The 15,426-nt window shown below is 37.8% G+C and overlaps 1 protein-coding gene and 1 non-coding gene across 3 annotated transcripts; both read right to left on the bottom strand.

Annotated features, from left to right (window-relative positions):
• Window positions 1-153: 153 nt before the first annotated feature.
• Window positions 154-13,876, bottom strand: TIPIN (TIMELESS interacting protein). Of its 2 annotated transcripts, none has more exons than XM_061158021.1 (8): window positions 13,787-13,876; window positions 7,610-7,750; window positions 7,415-7,493; window positions 7,129-7,204; window positions 4,874-4,996; window positions 4,582-4,645; window positions 2,277-2,483; window positions 154-971 (listed from the first exon to the last, which is right to left on the bottom strand). In XM_061158021.1, the coding sequence occupies exons 2-8, from the start codon at window positions 7,740-7,742 to the stop codon at window positions 781-783; spliced, it is 873 nt and encodes a 290-aa protein (XP_061014004.1). In that variant the 5' UTR covers window positions 7,743-7,750; window positions 13,787-13,876; the 3' UTR covers window positions 154-780. The 2 variants fall into 2 exon arrangements, with proteins under 2 accessions (XP_061014004.1, XP_061014003.1); XM_061158020.1 differs by lacking the exon at window positions 13,787-13,876 and adding an exon at window positions 8,442-10,222.
• On the bottom strand, window positions 4,019-4,154 carry LOC133067567 (small Cajal body-specific RNA 14). Its single transcript, XR_009695346.1, has one exon. It is a non-coding gene; the product is annotated as a small Cajal body-specific RNA 14 (non-coding RNA).
• Window positions 13,877-15,426: the final 1,550 nt, after the last annotated feature.

The raw sequence follows: 15,426 nt of genomic DNA, 5'->3' as shown, positions 1-15,426 counted from the left end.
TCAATACATCAGCTTTTCACTGACCCTTTGAAAGTATTAAAGTGATTTCTCAAAAGACATGTAAACACATATATAACAAGTGTAAACATTTTACCATAAGTATATAGTGTAGCACTAAAGAGCAGTAAGAAACTTTTATAAAGCCTCTAGGGATACTTTGTGCGATTTTTATTTAAAAAAAAAAAAAGAACATTAGTATTTATTATACATATGTACATCTTAAAACACCACCCAATTTAGTACAAACAGGGCATTCAATGGAACACAAGCAGCAAAAGCTACTTATTAACTACCAATCATTTTTACAAGGTCATACTTATATACAAATAAACACTAAGGAGAAAAATAGACAACAAAAGTTAATAAGAAACAAGTATAATTATAAATAAGGCTCAGCACTGAAGAATCCACCTGTAATACAGGAGACACTGGAGATGCAGGTTTGATCCCTGGGTCGACATCCCCTGGGGGAGGAAATGGCAACCCGCTCCAGTGATTCCTGCCTGGAAAATCCTATGGACAGAAGAACCTGGTGGGGATCCAGGGGATCCCAGTCAGACACAACTGAGCAATTGATCACATAGCATAATTAAAATAATACCAGATTTTAAACAAGAATCTGAAAATTTCACTATATAAAGATTTTCATTCAAAGCTGACAAAATGCACTGCAGAGTCATCTCAAATTTGGAAGACAGAAACTTAACAGATTTTCTCAGTTGAGGCCTATCCAACTTCAGGAACATTTCTAGATGAAGCCTTAAGTAACTACTGTACATTTTAAAAGGACTGGTCCAGTTGCGTTTTCTCTACTTTTAATTCCTCCTCTTCATTTATAGTACTGGCAGCACCATCATTATGTGGACTGTCTAGAAGGTCTTTGTTAAACTCATTTGATTCTTCCTCCTTTTGCTCCTCACCTGTACTACCCTCTTCAGGTGGCTGTGTGCTGGGTGTGTTCACCAACAAGTCTGCAAGAGAAACCATTATTACTCATTATAAGCACTGGATCCAATCTTACCTAGTACAAACTTCTTCATGAGTCTAAATCAATAAAAATGAAATCTATGATCATTTTAATGTTAATTATGATTCCTTCCTTCCAAATAAAGTCATTTCTATACATGTATTATTATAAAATCCATTAAAAATGCAAGTCGAACTCAAACTTTTGAATCATAGCCAAATGCAACTGTTCCCATTCAAAAATTACAATTACTAGATAGGTTTTTTTAAAGTCAAATGTTCTTATGAGATATATAAGTGATCTATAATAAAAAATATTTAAGATACTCATTTCTACTCAGAAAATTTTAGAGTCATATATTATAAATAGAAGATGTGCCTTAAAATACTTTTTGCCAAGTAAACTTTGATAATGACAGCAAGGAAGAACTGCCATCAACAACAGTTCTATCTTCATGTATTTTTCACAAAGTAGTATAAAACATCTATTTGTTAGGTTAAAAATTAAATTCATTCTAACTGGAAAAAAACTGAAAATACCACTGAATAATTTTCACTTGAGAATTTCATTATTTTGGGTGAAACTTGTTTTATAACATGGTATCTTCACTACTATAATTCTTATTTTCCCACTTCAAAAGGAAAAACTGGATTGGAAACTGACAAAGATAAATGTGATTATGTGTGCTTTATTCAAAAGCAATTTGCAATTATTTTTTAAATACAGCTTTACCAAACCTGATTATCCAGTTTCCAAACCCACAGTCTATTTTAAATCAGCAAATTTTAAGGCAGTTTTAAAAGAGATAAGGGAATCAATAAGAAAGCAAATATGACAGCTCACAACAGAAGTGACACAATGCAATAAAAAGCATTTTGGGACCTATTCATGTCACAGCAAATGGCTCTAAAGTCCTCAATGGGTGCAGAGTATTTTATATGTTTAGGGAATAACAAAGCAATTAATATTTTAATTATGATCATTAAGATAAAATTATATGTCACATGCTTTAGGGAGTCAGGGAAGAATATGTTTTTGAAAGATCCAGAATCAATTTTAAGTGATTATTAGAATAACTTTTTAACAGATGCTCAGCTACCCAGAAAACTATCTTGAACTTGTATTCTTTGTGGATTCCAACCAGGTCTCTCACTCACTCTCTCTCTCAAATACACATAAATTTAATATACTATACCGTATTTTTCTATTCTTCGAGGTATTTTATTTGGAGGAATAGCAAAGAAGTTAAAATTTCTAACATGCCCTTAATATATGAATGGTAGCACATAAAATGCAGCATAAAATTTACCATTTCCTAGGGACTGACTGTTACTCAGTAGCTTTGCCTGTCTTCTTTCCAAGGCCAGCTGTTTATTTCTCTCAATTCTTTGTTGTTGTTCTTCTGTTAGGCTTCTACTTGACTCAGAAGCAAACTCTACACTTCCATATGAGTTTGTCAGAAAGGGATCTAATTCGGTAGCAGTTACATCATGGCCATTATTTTCCTCTACTTCATCTGCAGTAGAAAAGAAAAAGTGTATCTGTAGTGTTAAACTAGTTAGAAAAAGAGTTTCTGCAGCTATTGACTGAAAACCAATTTAAAACAACAAGGTACCAGACGTGAAGAAACAATTTGTGAGGTATGAGAATGTCAGATGCTTGACATGCTTGACTCAAACAAGTAGAAGGAATATTTAAAGTTATTTTAAGTCAAATGGGATACTAGTTTAAAAATATGCATTAACAGAGCAAAAGTTTGTAGTTGCTAATAAAAGAATTTAAAGAATCCAACGCATAGCCTTGTTTTACATTAAAAACATTTTACTAGCTTGCTACATTGTTATGATACACAGTAATTATTTTATATAGGCTATTTTTATATACAGTAAAACCAAGATACAAAGTGAAAAAGGAAAAAGAAATTTAGAGATCTGTGGACATATTTCCAAGCTAATTTTTTTTTTAATTAAGTGCTCTCTACATTATTAGTCTTAATAAATTCTTAAAGCCCTGTACACCAGTTACTCAAAGTAGGATGTTCCTAAAATGATCCACAGGGGTATGAAAAGTAAATATTAAATTTTCCCTTTACACTTCATTTAAGAATTAAGAAAAATTTATATTTCTTCTTCTAACTTACATTTAGAAGAAGAACTGGCAGTGATAACCTATCACTTATGCTAAGCTACCTTCAAGGCAGGGTGGAGTTGAGTCCTCATTTTTTAAATTCAGCATATTATGACATATAGCTGATATTCTGATGACCCAGTTAAGCAAACTGACATACTATCTATTTTAACCAAAACAACCCTAACAAAATGCACAAGTGGTAACTTTAAAAGGTTTTTACAAAATAACAGAACATCTGTAGGTAGAAGATAACAGAAGTATAAGCAAGAAGTAAGATGGCAAAGCTGACACTTCACCTTCTCTTTGTATCATTCACATTATGGAGTTTAAAAAAAAGATAACTCATCAGATCTGACAAGTGGGGAAAAAAATTCATATCACCAAGACAACCATTTGAAATATGAATTTACATTTACTCTCCTTTCCGGGAGAGGGGGGGAGATATATATATTGTACAGTGTTGTTGTTATTTAGTCACTATGTCCAACTCTTTTGTGACCCCATGGACCATAGCTCACCAGATTCCTCTGTCCATGGGATTTCCCAAGCAAGAATAGTGGTGTGGGTTGCCATTTCCTTCTCCCAACCCATGTCTCCTGCATTGGCAGGCAGATTCTTTACCACTGAGCCACCAAGGAAGCCCATTAGCACATTGTACGAAGCTCAAAAAGTTGAATGGATAAGCTAACTAAGCCAGTAGGGTGTGCTGTGGGATTCAGTTTAATAACCAATTCCTGTCACAGATCAAATCCCACGCCAACATCTCATACCATAAATTCTTACCAAGTAATTAAGCCTTGGATTATTTAAATCACAATCTTTTACACCTTTAAAAGCAATTTCTAAATAACTTTTGGGTATTCTATATGGAGCCTGTATTTTCTACATCATCTATTAAAAATTTTAAAAGCAAAAAGTAAACATGTATGGAGCCATCGCACAGAAAATCTGATAACTATACAGACCCTGTCGGCAGGAACCATATGTTTTGATGTATGTGACTGCCTATGGTTGCACTGTACAACTAACAAATGCAATCAATACCAGGAACAGTCACAAAGGTCTAAATAAAGTTATATACACAAGATCTGTACTCTTGTGTGAAATGTGAAGTAGTTCAACATCAAATTATTCTCCTAATTTCCCAGAACCACTTTTTTACAATGGGCATGAACACAATGTATATGAACACTGTATCTTTTCATATATTTTTATTAACAAGCACTACAAAAGATCAATGAGTCATGACCCACAGTTCACAAAAACTCATGCTCTTTGTGAACACGTAAAGATATTTTTACATCTCTTAACGGCATACCACTGTGTATTCTAGATGTATCAAGGCACCTTAATTCATTCCTATTTACTATACTGTAATTATATACTCAAAATAGACTAAGAAGTCAATCCTGTAACACTGCCGACCCCAACCAGATCCATTTATAAAAGCAAACTTTATCAAGTACATAAACCTATATTCTTACCATTATTGCTAACAAAATCTTCATGTAAAATAGGGAGATCAAGTCGAATTCGTTTTAAACAGGTCTGAAAATAAAAGACATTTTTTACATTTTTCACTTAGATTTGGGAGAAAGTGGTCACTGATTTTGTTCTTAGTTTCAAAAAAAGTTGCTCAAGTAATTACTATTAACTCTCCTCCTCTCTACTAAGACTGCAAAATGAAGACCCCCAAAGAGCTACTTAGCCTCAACTAAATATATCCTTATACAATTTAGCATTGTGAATGATATTCATAATAATCTCAACACCTACCTGAACTTCCTTTTTATTTCCCAGATATTCAACTCTGTCAATAAAATCTTCAAATTTCAGTTTAGGGAATAGTCTATGTGCCCAGTGCTCCATGTGTCTGATTAGGGTCTTCAAGTCCTCAGCCTGGCACATAAAAATAAAAGTGCTAAATAGAAGATTCATTCTCACAAGTGACCTTGTCAGTACATTTCAGAATTGAACAGTAGTACCAAAGTCACTGGTGTCCTTCTATATCTATAAGGTTAATAAACTTTTAGAAGAAACTTTAAGAAGAAAAGTATGTATTAAGGGCTTAGAGGATTGCAGTAGGTTTAAAACCTGCAGTAGGCTTTAAAAATCAGAGGAAAAAAAGAAACCTAGTATGAAAACTTAATAAAAGTTAAAAGATAATCACATGTGTCTTTTCAGGACTATAAATACTTGAAAGTAAATTTAATAAAATATGACAAGGTTATCTTTTAGAAATAACTATACAAACTGAGAGGACCCTAAAAATCTGATACAGAGAAGAAAGCACTGAGAATCAGCTCTGTGAAAATATACTCAGAAATTCCAAGGGCAAAGTACTGAAGACTAGTAAGACAAGTGCAAACATTCTCAGACCACAATACCTCTCTACATTTGAAACTTCAATTTAACATTAAAAAAAAATTTTAATGAAAAAACAAAATTTAATAAACCACAGTAATAAATGAAAAAAGTTCCAAATTCCTGATTTTACTATAAATTTTTTTTTTCTTATAGAATTTTAAAACAGGAGAGTAGTTAAAAGCTCTGGATCAGACTGCATAGATTCAAATCTAAATTCTACCACTTAATAGCTGTGTGACTTTAAACAAATCACTTTATCTGTGTAATTTTTCTTCATGAATAAAATGAGATTATACATACTTCATAGGGTTGTTAGAAGAATTAAGACAGGAAAAGTGCCTGACACACAGCAAGCCCGCAAATGTCCACTATTATTGTGATAGTGGTATTTGATCTTGGTGGTATTTGAACCATAAGAAGCTCATGGTTAAAACAATCAACTCTACCAATAACTCAATATGTAATACTGAGAACATAATGTCTTATCATTCTCATTCTGATAAAGATAAAAGTTCTTTTAAAGACTCAACCACCTATGACCATCTTCCAGTTGTTGATCAGCCACCTCACAATGTCATGTTAGACCCAAGGGACAGAGAAGAGACAAACCCAAATAAAGTGTAAAGTCCCAAATCATACCTGGAAAAAAGGCATCAGTGATGCAACTTTGTGAGAACACAGTGGGAATTTTCAAAGGCAAAGTATAGGAGACTAGACAAACTCAGAGTCCACCCTCACCCAGTGAAGGAATACAAAATATTTACTCTTCATATAAGTTTATTTATCTTAACAAAGTACTTATGAAAATGATGAAGATGTCACAAATTCAAAGCATCAGTTTATCATTACTACCTGAAAATTTCGATAAGAGCAATGAATTAACTGAGCTGGGCACGGTTTTAAAATATCTTGACTTAGGTTTAGTTTTGTGGCAAAACAGAACACAGGCTTATACTCTTCCTTATTGTCCACTGAAACTAAAAAAAATGTAATACAGGCTTTTCAGCCTCCTAGGTTTAAAATTTGGGGATTAATTTTTACTTTTGTACCTCCCAATCACCTCCAAGTATTATATGTTGTTCATCCCCCTGCTATTATTAACATCCGATCTAGGCTATTTCACTTCGTTCCCCTAGGAGTGAAATAGCCTCTGAATAGTTGGCCTCTGGTCACTTCCCTCTTTCCAAGTCTCCTGAAGGCCACACCAAAATCATGCTCATGTTGTATTAATGTTCCTCTAGCTGGTCCATGAAACAAAAGCCAAGGGTCTGCTCTTAACCACTGGCAGTGGGAGTTTAAAACTAAAACTCAGTTTCCTTCACTACATAATGGGACCAACACCTACCCCAGATGTTGATAATTTAAGAACATATTTGAAAATCCTTCATAAATTATTACAAAGCTCTACAAAGATATCATCTGCAAAAAAATTATATCTACGTTCTACATGATGCAAAGGAAATTTTTAAATGTTCACTTGTGCAGAGATCGACAGTTCCTAAATGTCTTCAATGTCCTTTCCACATATCAGTTTCTAAAGATACGATGATGAATGACAGGATCTGTGAAACATTCTAAGATTCCTGAGAACATGATAATGGGCACACAGTCTTACCAATATTTTAAGAAACAAAGGCCTAAAATACAAATCAGACATTTCTTACCTCATGACCTTTACCTTTGAATTTTGCCTTCTCAAACATATGCCTTAATGCTGGGAGCCCTCTCTCTGAAATTAATCTGTGAATAGAAGTATTTTTAAATTTCAAGTTTTCTAAAGCCATCAAGGCCAAAGCAAGACCATAAGAAAAAAAATGTTATCTGTTAAACTGAAAAAAATGCCTTTAGAAATATCTGATCCCAAAATCATCCCAACCAAAAGCTTGTAACATAAGAGGGAAAAGATGATGGAAAGACAAGTAGAAGTGTTTAAGGAAAGAGTAAATGTACCTCTCAGCATTCAGCTTGGGTATATTCCTTTTAACGGTTCTCTTCGGAGGTACGGGAACAGACGCTCCTCTCCCTGACTCTGGTGAAACATACCAAGACTTAACATTATTTATTTAAGCCTCACTTATAAAATGTGTCATTTTGTAAGCTGACAGAGGGATAGGTGAACATGGACACCACTTTGGTGTCATGGACCTTCTTCAGGTTCAGCGCCTTCACCATCTTCTCTCTCTGGAGAGGCTGGAGGTGGGAACGGAGGAAAAGTTTCATCTTCTATATGTTCATAATCTGGTACGTCAATCAAGCCATTCTCCTGTGGTTCTAGCATCTTTTCCTCTGGGGGAAAAAAGTAAAACGTTTATTCATCCAAGCAGTTTTTCTATTGCACAGTTAAGTTCCACTTGCAGCAAAATGCATGTTGTTCAGTCAGTTTAACCAATTTTCAAACTCACACATCGTGAAACAAAGTGGAGAATATAACAGTTACAGCAAAAAGAACCTAAGTTAGAAACTGGAAGAACTGAGTTCTAATGGACAGCCTACCACTAAATAACTATGGGTTTGAGCAAAACATTTTACCTTAACTGTTGAGTTTTCCCATTATAAAATGATTTTAACTTTTCAGAGGGTTTCAAACTGTGGTCCAAATGGGGTAAAACAGGCAGGGTATGAGAACCTCACTTCCACTCCAACCAGAGCTTTTTAAAATTATTACTGGGAATTCCTGGGTGGTTCAGTGGTAAGGGCTCTGTGTTCTCACTGCCGGGGGCCTGGGTTCAATCCCTGCCCTGGGAACTAAGATCCCATAAGCTGTGCAGTGGAGCCAAAAAAGGAAAAAATAAAAATACTGTTTACATATTGGCTTTCTAGTAAAGTTTCCTTTGAAATGGAAATAATTTCTTGATTGGTAACTTGAAAGAATGCTTTTCATACCATCTCACTTGCCCTCTCAGAAACATCTGACACTTTTGATCAGCTCCTTTTGCTGGAAAAGTATTTTTGTTGACTTCTGAAACACAGTACTCACCTGGTTTTCCTCCCTTCCTGGACATGCCTCCTGAATTTCTGAGAATTTATCTTCCTCTAACCTGGTTAATAAGTATCCAAGATTTCATTCTAGGCCCTCTTCACTCTGTTATGCACACGACTAATTTATAGATGACTCACTCATTTTTTATTTCTACACAAGCATCAAATCTGAGCCCTGAATCCTGACTTCTCATTCTACAGCTCTAAAATTTTTCAAAGGCATCTATAACTTAACATGTATAAAAGCAATCTTCTAAATTTTCCCCATTCAGTAAATGACACCAATCCAGCTACACAAGTCAGAAACCTGCAAGTCACCCTTAATACTTCATTTCCCTATCCTACTTACCCTGTCCACTTACTTCCAGATTATTCCTTGAGCCTGCCATTTCTATTTCCACAACTACTTCCTAACATTTATTGGATTATTCCATTACTCCTATTCATTTTGCCCTTTCACTCCATTCTACCTATTACAGCTTAACTAACCTTTGGAAACGTCAAGCTAATGACATCACCACCAGGCTTAAACACTTCAACTTTCTGCTGCTCTTAGGATAATGACAAAACTCTAAGGCCCTGCAGGGTTTAGCACCTTCCTACTTCTCTACAGACTTCACACCATCCTCTATACTTTGTCTATCCCTCAGACCTTTACAAAGGCTCTCCTCTGACTCCCCATCCCTTTCAGATCTCAACTGTCAAATCAGAAAAACCTTCCCCGATTTTCCTAAATTAAATCCTCTATAATAAGCATTCAAACTGTCAAGTAGTAGTTTCATAGCACTATGCAGACCCAATATTAGGTTCCATTTGTCTCATTATTTGATAAATGTTTGGCTCCCATAAGAGACTGTAGTTCTAAAAGGGCAATGACAAGGTGGGTCTTTGTTCTCCTCTACTGTATCCCCAAAACTGATAAACAGCTGGTGTTGGAGAAATAGTTCTTGATCTTGGCCCTCCCAACCTGAACTAGCAGAAAACCTGGGCAGCTCTACAGCCCCAAAGGAGAGCACACTTCCCAACACCTACTTCAAATATGGCCAAGAGGGAAATGGACAGGGAAGGGACTCTTGGAGGGCAAGGCCGGAACCCTGGAGGAAGAGAACAAAGTGTTGGTCCCAGAGAGGAGAACTGAAGTGACCAATTGATCTTTCTCATTTCACTGCCAGAACAAGAAGCCCAAGAATCCTCACTATCCAAATCCATGTTTTTTCCTGAATTCCGATATTGAGAGTTACTTTTCCTGAGTTCAGGTCATGGGTGGTGTAACGCTTTATCCCAACCTATCAGATCCCTGAGTTTCGGATAACAAGCGTGAAAGTTCATGAAGGAAAGGTCTCAGAAAGTTATCTCAATCTGTTCAGTTCCTGAGTTTGGCCAGGGAGAGTTCTGACGGCAATGATACTGACACTTGCAACTGCCATCTAGCAGGATTAATAACTGCGACGGGCCACTAAAAAAACAAAAATAATGAAAAACAATTGTTGATGGAGGAATGAAGAATTTCACAATTTCCCCGAAACTGTAAAACTACTAGAGCCAGATGATTTCCAAAATCTCTCCAATTCTAAATTTCCAAGACAACAAGTACATAAAAACAAAACCAAGTTATCAACCATAGATTTTCAAAACTGGAAAGGCAGTTAAAGGTAATACTGAAGTTTCTTTGGTTTTTAAGTAAAAATAGAAGATATATTTTTCATTTTCACCAAGAACATTATTGAACAATGTATTCACTGTTGTTCCACTACCTTCTGCCATTTTTAAGGCAAGTTTGTAATTCCATCTTCTCAAAACTTTTCATCTTTTTGAGGAAAGAACAGTTCCAGGTGCCTTTTACAGTCTTCCAGAGAATGGAGATTTTTTTTTTCCATTAAGAGAATTTTGTCACAGACCAAAATTAATGGAAATCCAAAGGTGCAATGTCTGATGGATGAATCAGAACTTCCCAGCCAAGCTGTAACAGTTTTTGCCTGATTATCAAAGAAATATGATACCAGGGAAACAAACAACCCAATCAAAAAGTGGGCAAAAGACCTAAACAGACATTTCTCCAAAGAAGACATACAGATAGGTAATAAAAACATGAAAAGATGCTCAACATCGCTCATTATTAGAGAAATGAAGATCAAAACTACAATGAGGTATCACCTCACACCAGTCAGAATGGCCCTCATCAAAAAACCCACAAACAATAAACACTGGAGAGGGTGTGGAGAAAAGGGAACCCTCTTGCTCTACTGGTGGAAAAGTAAACTGATACAGCCACTTTGGAAAATATGATTCCCCAAAAAACTGGGAGCAGAACTGACATACAACCCAGCAACCCACTATTTGGCATATACTCTGAGGAAATCAAAGCTGAAAAAGGCACGTGTACCCCAATGTCCTTTGCAGCACTACTTCCAAGAATCGGGACATGGAAGCAACGTAGATGTCCCTCAACAAATGAACGGATAAAAGAAACAGTGATACATATTTACAATGGACTATTACTCAGTCATTAAAAGGGACACATCAGAGTCAGTTCTAATGAAGTGGATGAATCTAGAGCCTATTATACACAGTGAAGTCAGAAACAGGAAAATATAGTATATTAATGCATATATATAGAATCTAGAAAGATGGCAGTAATGTACCTATCTGCAGGGCAGCAATGGAGATGCAGACATAGAGACAAAACTTACGGACAAGGAGGGGGGTAGGAAGGAGAAGGTGGGATGAATTGAGAAACATGGAAGCATATATACTACCATATGTAAAATCGATAACCAAGAGGTATTTGTTTTATGACTCAGAGAACTCAAACTGGGGCTCTGCAACATCCCAGAGGGGTGGGAGGTGAGAGGGAGGCTCAAGAGGGAGGGGACACACGTATACCTACGGTTGATCATGTTGATGTATGGAAGAGGCCAACAACTATTGTGAAGCAATTACCCTTCAATTAAAAATAAATGAATTTTAAATAAATAAATATTTTTAAAAGAAAAGAAACATGTGGTCTTGCACTCTAATTGTTTTCTGGTGACAAATTCCAGACGCTTTTTGTTAAGTGCTTTCAACTGGTCTAATAGGGAAACTGGCAGATTTCATTTTCTTGAGCTCCAAAATCACTGTGGATGGTGACTGCAGGCATGAAACTGAAAGACACTTGCTCCCTGGAAGAAAAACTATGACAAACCTAGACAGAGTATTAAAAAACAGAGACATCACTTTGCCAACAAAAGTCCATATAGTCAAAGCTATGGTTTTTCCAGCCTTCAGGTACGGACGTGAGAGCTGGACCGTAAAGAAGGCTGAGCACCGAAGAATTGATGCTTTTGAACTGTGGTGCTGGAGAAGATTCTTGAGAGTCCCTTGGACTGCAAGGAGGTCAAACCAGTCAATCCTAAAGGAATTTACCCTGAATATTCATTGGATGGACTGATGGTGAAACTAATAATTTGGCCATGTGATGCAAAGAGCCAACTCCTTGGAAAAGACCCTGATGCTGGGAAAGATTGAGGGCAAGAGGAGAAGGGGCAACAAAGGATGAAACGTCAGGATGGCATCACTGACTCAATGGACATAAGTTTGAGCAAACTCGGGGAGATACTGAAGGACAGGGAAGCTGGTCAAGCTGCAGTCCATGATGTCGCAAAGAGTAGGACAACACTTAGCTAATGAACAAATTGGGGCCAGTATTTGTTGGAATCAATCCTTTGGTTTTCCAGAAAGAGCTTTTAAGAGACAACTTCCTTTCAATCCCACCATATACACAACATCACCTTCTTTGGATGAAGACAGACCTTTGGTGTGGTTGATGGTTCACTTCCCTTACCCCAGGATCTCTTCCATCCCACATTATTGTAGTGTATCCATTTTTAATAGCCCATAACAAATTGTTTTAAAAATGGAAGTTTTCTGTTACATTTAAGTAAAGAATTGCATGCAAAAATAAGGTTAAGGTTTTTTCCACTTAACTTATGTGGAACCCAAACATCAAAGCGATGTACATAACCAAGCTGGTGCAAATTATTTTCAATGCTTGATCTGGATATCTTGAATATGTCAGCTATCTCCCATGTAGTATAATGTTGACTGTTCTCAATGTCTCGATTTATTCACTGGTCTACCAGACCATGGAGCATCATACAGCGAGAAATCTCCAGCATGAAACTTTGTAAACCACTTTTAACACTTTTGCTCAGTCACAGCACCTTCTCCATATACTGTACAAATCTTTTTTGAGTTTCAGTTGCATTTTTACCTTTCTTAAAATAATAAAGGATAATATGCCAAAAATGCTTTTTTCTTCCATCTTCAATATTAAAACGGCTACACAAAAATTCACCAATTTTGATTTTTTTTAACGCATGCTGATATGACAGCTTTCACAATACAATGTAAGAAATTTGTTTTCAATGAAGTTAAACACAACTAAGTGCTATTAGAGCCATTATACCGGAAAAAAAAAAAAAACCTTTTGGCGAACCCAAAATAATCCAGTTTCATATCACCAAAAAGTATACTCAGCCCCATTCTGGTTAAGCCTCCTGGGAAGAAATGTGGTTCACATCTTTGAGGCCAAAAGGGAGCTATGAATGAGGTAACAAGGCACAAACTACAGTAAGCATAACTTAGTCGAGCCTGGAGTGGGACTTGTCAGTAAACTGGTAGTGAGTATGACAGTTCCTTGCATAGTCTCTTTTTTAGACACTGATGAAGCTCTCTTCACTTCCTCCTCTAGGCCTCAGAATCGCAGAGGAGTGAAGGTAACAAAGAAACTTAATATACAAATTCATTCCCACAGTCTTTGGTGTCCAACGTCCAACTTTTAAGGTATCAAAACAGAAGACCTTGTCGCCAGAAGTCCTACCAAACTGACTCCATGACCTTTGCTACCCAGGCTTAAAACCACAAAACTTCCCATCCTATCCCTCTTCTTCAATCTCCCCTCTTCCGTGCTTCCTTGTCTATCCTCTCTTTCAACCGTATTCATTCAACATTCACAGGACGCCTCCTGCGTTTAGAAATCGCGGTACAGAAGCTGGAGATATAAAAGACGTATCTGACATACGCTCCTTTCCACTAAAAGGTTTGGTTTACAGAGTGGCAGACCCGAACGTAAACGAAGTAAAAAAGCGACAGCTCTGGCCCCCACCGACCTCCTCTCTGCACAGGTCGTGGCCGGTCAGGCCTCCCTGCCCTGCAGTCCTAATCAGCCCACGTCCGTCTAAGTCATGTCCGCCTGCTTCCTCTCTCCCTCCTTGCGACTGCCCAGCATGCCCGCTCCCCGGCCTGACTACCTCGACCGTCTCTTCCCTCCGTAATTCCACTCGCCCCTCGGGCCGCTCTCACCTCGCTCGGGCCGCTGCCGCCAACAGCTCCGAGTTCCGCGCGGCGGAAATAAACCGCGTTTCCCTCGAACTCTCGCGAGAAGACTCCTTGGCGTTCGGCGCCAAATCTGCGCGCACCGTGGGCGGTGCCTACCAGACCCACCTCCGCGAGGTCCCGCCCACCCATGCCTGCCCCACCTTTCCCAGGTCCGGCCGGCCCATCGCACTACTGACCTCCTCATCGCATCCGCCTTCCTGAATTCCTCTGAGAAGTTTAACCTCCTTGCTCGTGTGATGTTCGTGTTGCTTATGCTCTATGCACTTTAGACTGTGGAAATAGATCTCAGGTTTTTTAGAAAACTGGACTGTGTGGATGGAATATAAAGGATAGCGGCAAACAGAATTTTGTAAGAAACTACCGATTCTTCAGATTTACTATCAGAATTCCTTGAACATGAATTCTCAGGTGGTTCAGTGGTAAGGAAGCCGCCTACCACGGGATCCCTTGGAGGAGGAAATAACAACCCACTCCCCTATTCTTGCCTGGAAAATCCCATGGACGGAGGAGCCTAGCTGGCTGGCTACAGTCTATAGGTTGGCAAAGAGTAGATCCCCACTGAGGCACTGAGCGTGCACCATGTGAATATAACTACCACAGTTGTAAGGCGTTGACATAATGTCTGACCTTTTTCACGTGGGAGAAATACTAGGAATACATTTTCCTTAGCAATTGCACCAGACATGTAAAAAAAATAGCTTTCACATAGGCCATGTCATTAAAACTTTTAGAATTGTTTGGTGTTTTTAAAAGTGAATAGTGTTGAAAACACATGAGGCCATCAGTTAGAGGCAGCTGCAGATGGAATTGGAAACTCTGGCTTCAGTGTGGTCAGGTTTCTCCAGTATTACCTCAATGAGCAGGGAGACCTTGTCTACATGCTGGAGAAGCTTGACCCTGTGGAACAACAGACCTGCTCAGCACATCCTGCTCGGTTCTCCCCAGACAAATACTTTGACACCACAGAACGATCAAGGAACACTTCAGGACTTACCTGGTGGTCCAGTGTCTAGGACTCCATGTTCCCATGTCAGAGGGCCCAGGGTTTGATTCCTGGTTGGGGAACTAGATCCCACATGCCGCAACTAAGACTTGGTGCAGTCAAATAAATAAATATTAAAGAAAAGAAAAAGATAAGAAAAGAAACACTCATCAGACTTCACTGGTGGTTCAGTGTTAAGAATCCACCTTGCAATGCAGGGAACTTGTATTTGATCCCTGGTAGGGGAACTAACTTATATGCAGAGTACATCATGAGAAACACTGCGCTGGAAGAAGCACAGGCTGGAATCAAGATTGCCTGGAGAAATATCAATAACCTCAGATATACAGATGACACCACCCTTATGGCAGAAAGTGAAGAGGAACTGAAAAGCCTCTTGATGAAAGTAAAAGAGGAGAGTGAAAAAGTTGGCTTAAAGCTTAACATTCAGAAAACTAAGATCATGGCATCTGGTCCCATCACCTCATGGGAAATAGATGGGGAGACAGTGGAAACAGTGTCAGACTTTATTTTGGGGGGCTCCAAAATCACTGCAGATGGTGACTGCAGCCATGAAATTAAAAGACGCTTACTCCTTGGAAGGAAAGTTATGACCAACCTA

This window comes from Dama dama, chromosome 12 (genome assembly GCF_033118175.1).
Source record: "Dama dama isolate Ldn47 chromosome 12, ASM3311817v1, whole genome shotgun sequence".
Taxonomy (NCBI): Eukaryota; Metazoa; Chordata; class Mammalia; order Artiodactyla; family Cervidae; genus Dama; species Dama dama.
The sequence above is the reverse complement of the archived record's forward strand: the minus strand, read 5'-3'. Positions and strand labels throughout refer to the sequence as shown.

What these genes read in the sequence shown, in the direction of transcription:
- TIPIN (XM_061158020.1), bottom strand. Translation starts at nt 8,466, where the DNA reads ATGTCCAGGAAGGGAGGAAAACCAG. An exon ending in TCAAAGGTAAAGGTCATGAG is followed by an intron (nt 4,997 to 7,128) that starts GTAAGAAATGTC and finishes TTTATGTGCCAG; the next exon opens with GCTGAGGACTTGAAGACCCT. An exon ending in AGATTTTGTTAGCAATAATG is followed by an intron (nt 2,484 to 4,581) that starts GTAAGAATATAG and finishes TTTCTACTGCAG; the next exon opens with ATGAAGTAGAGGAAAATAAT.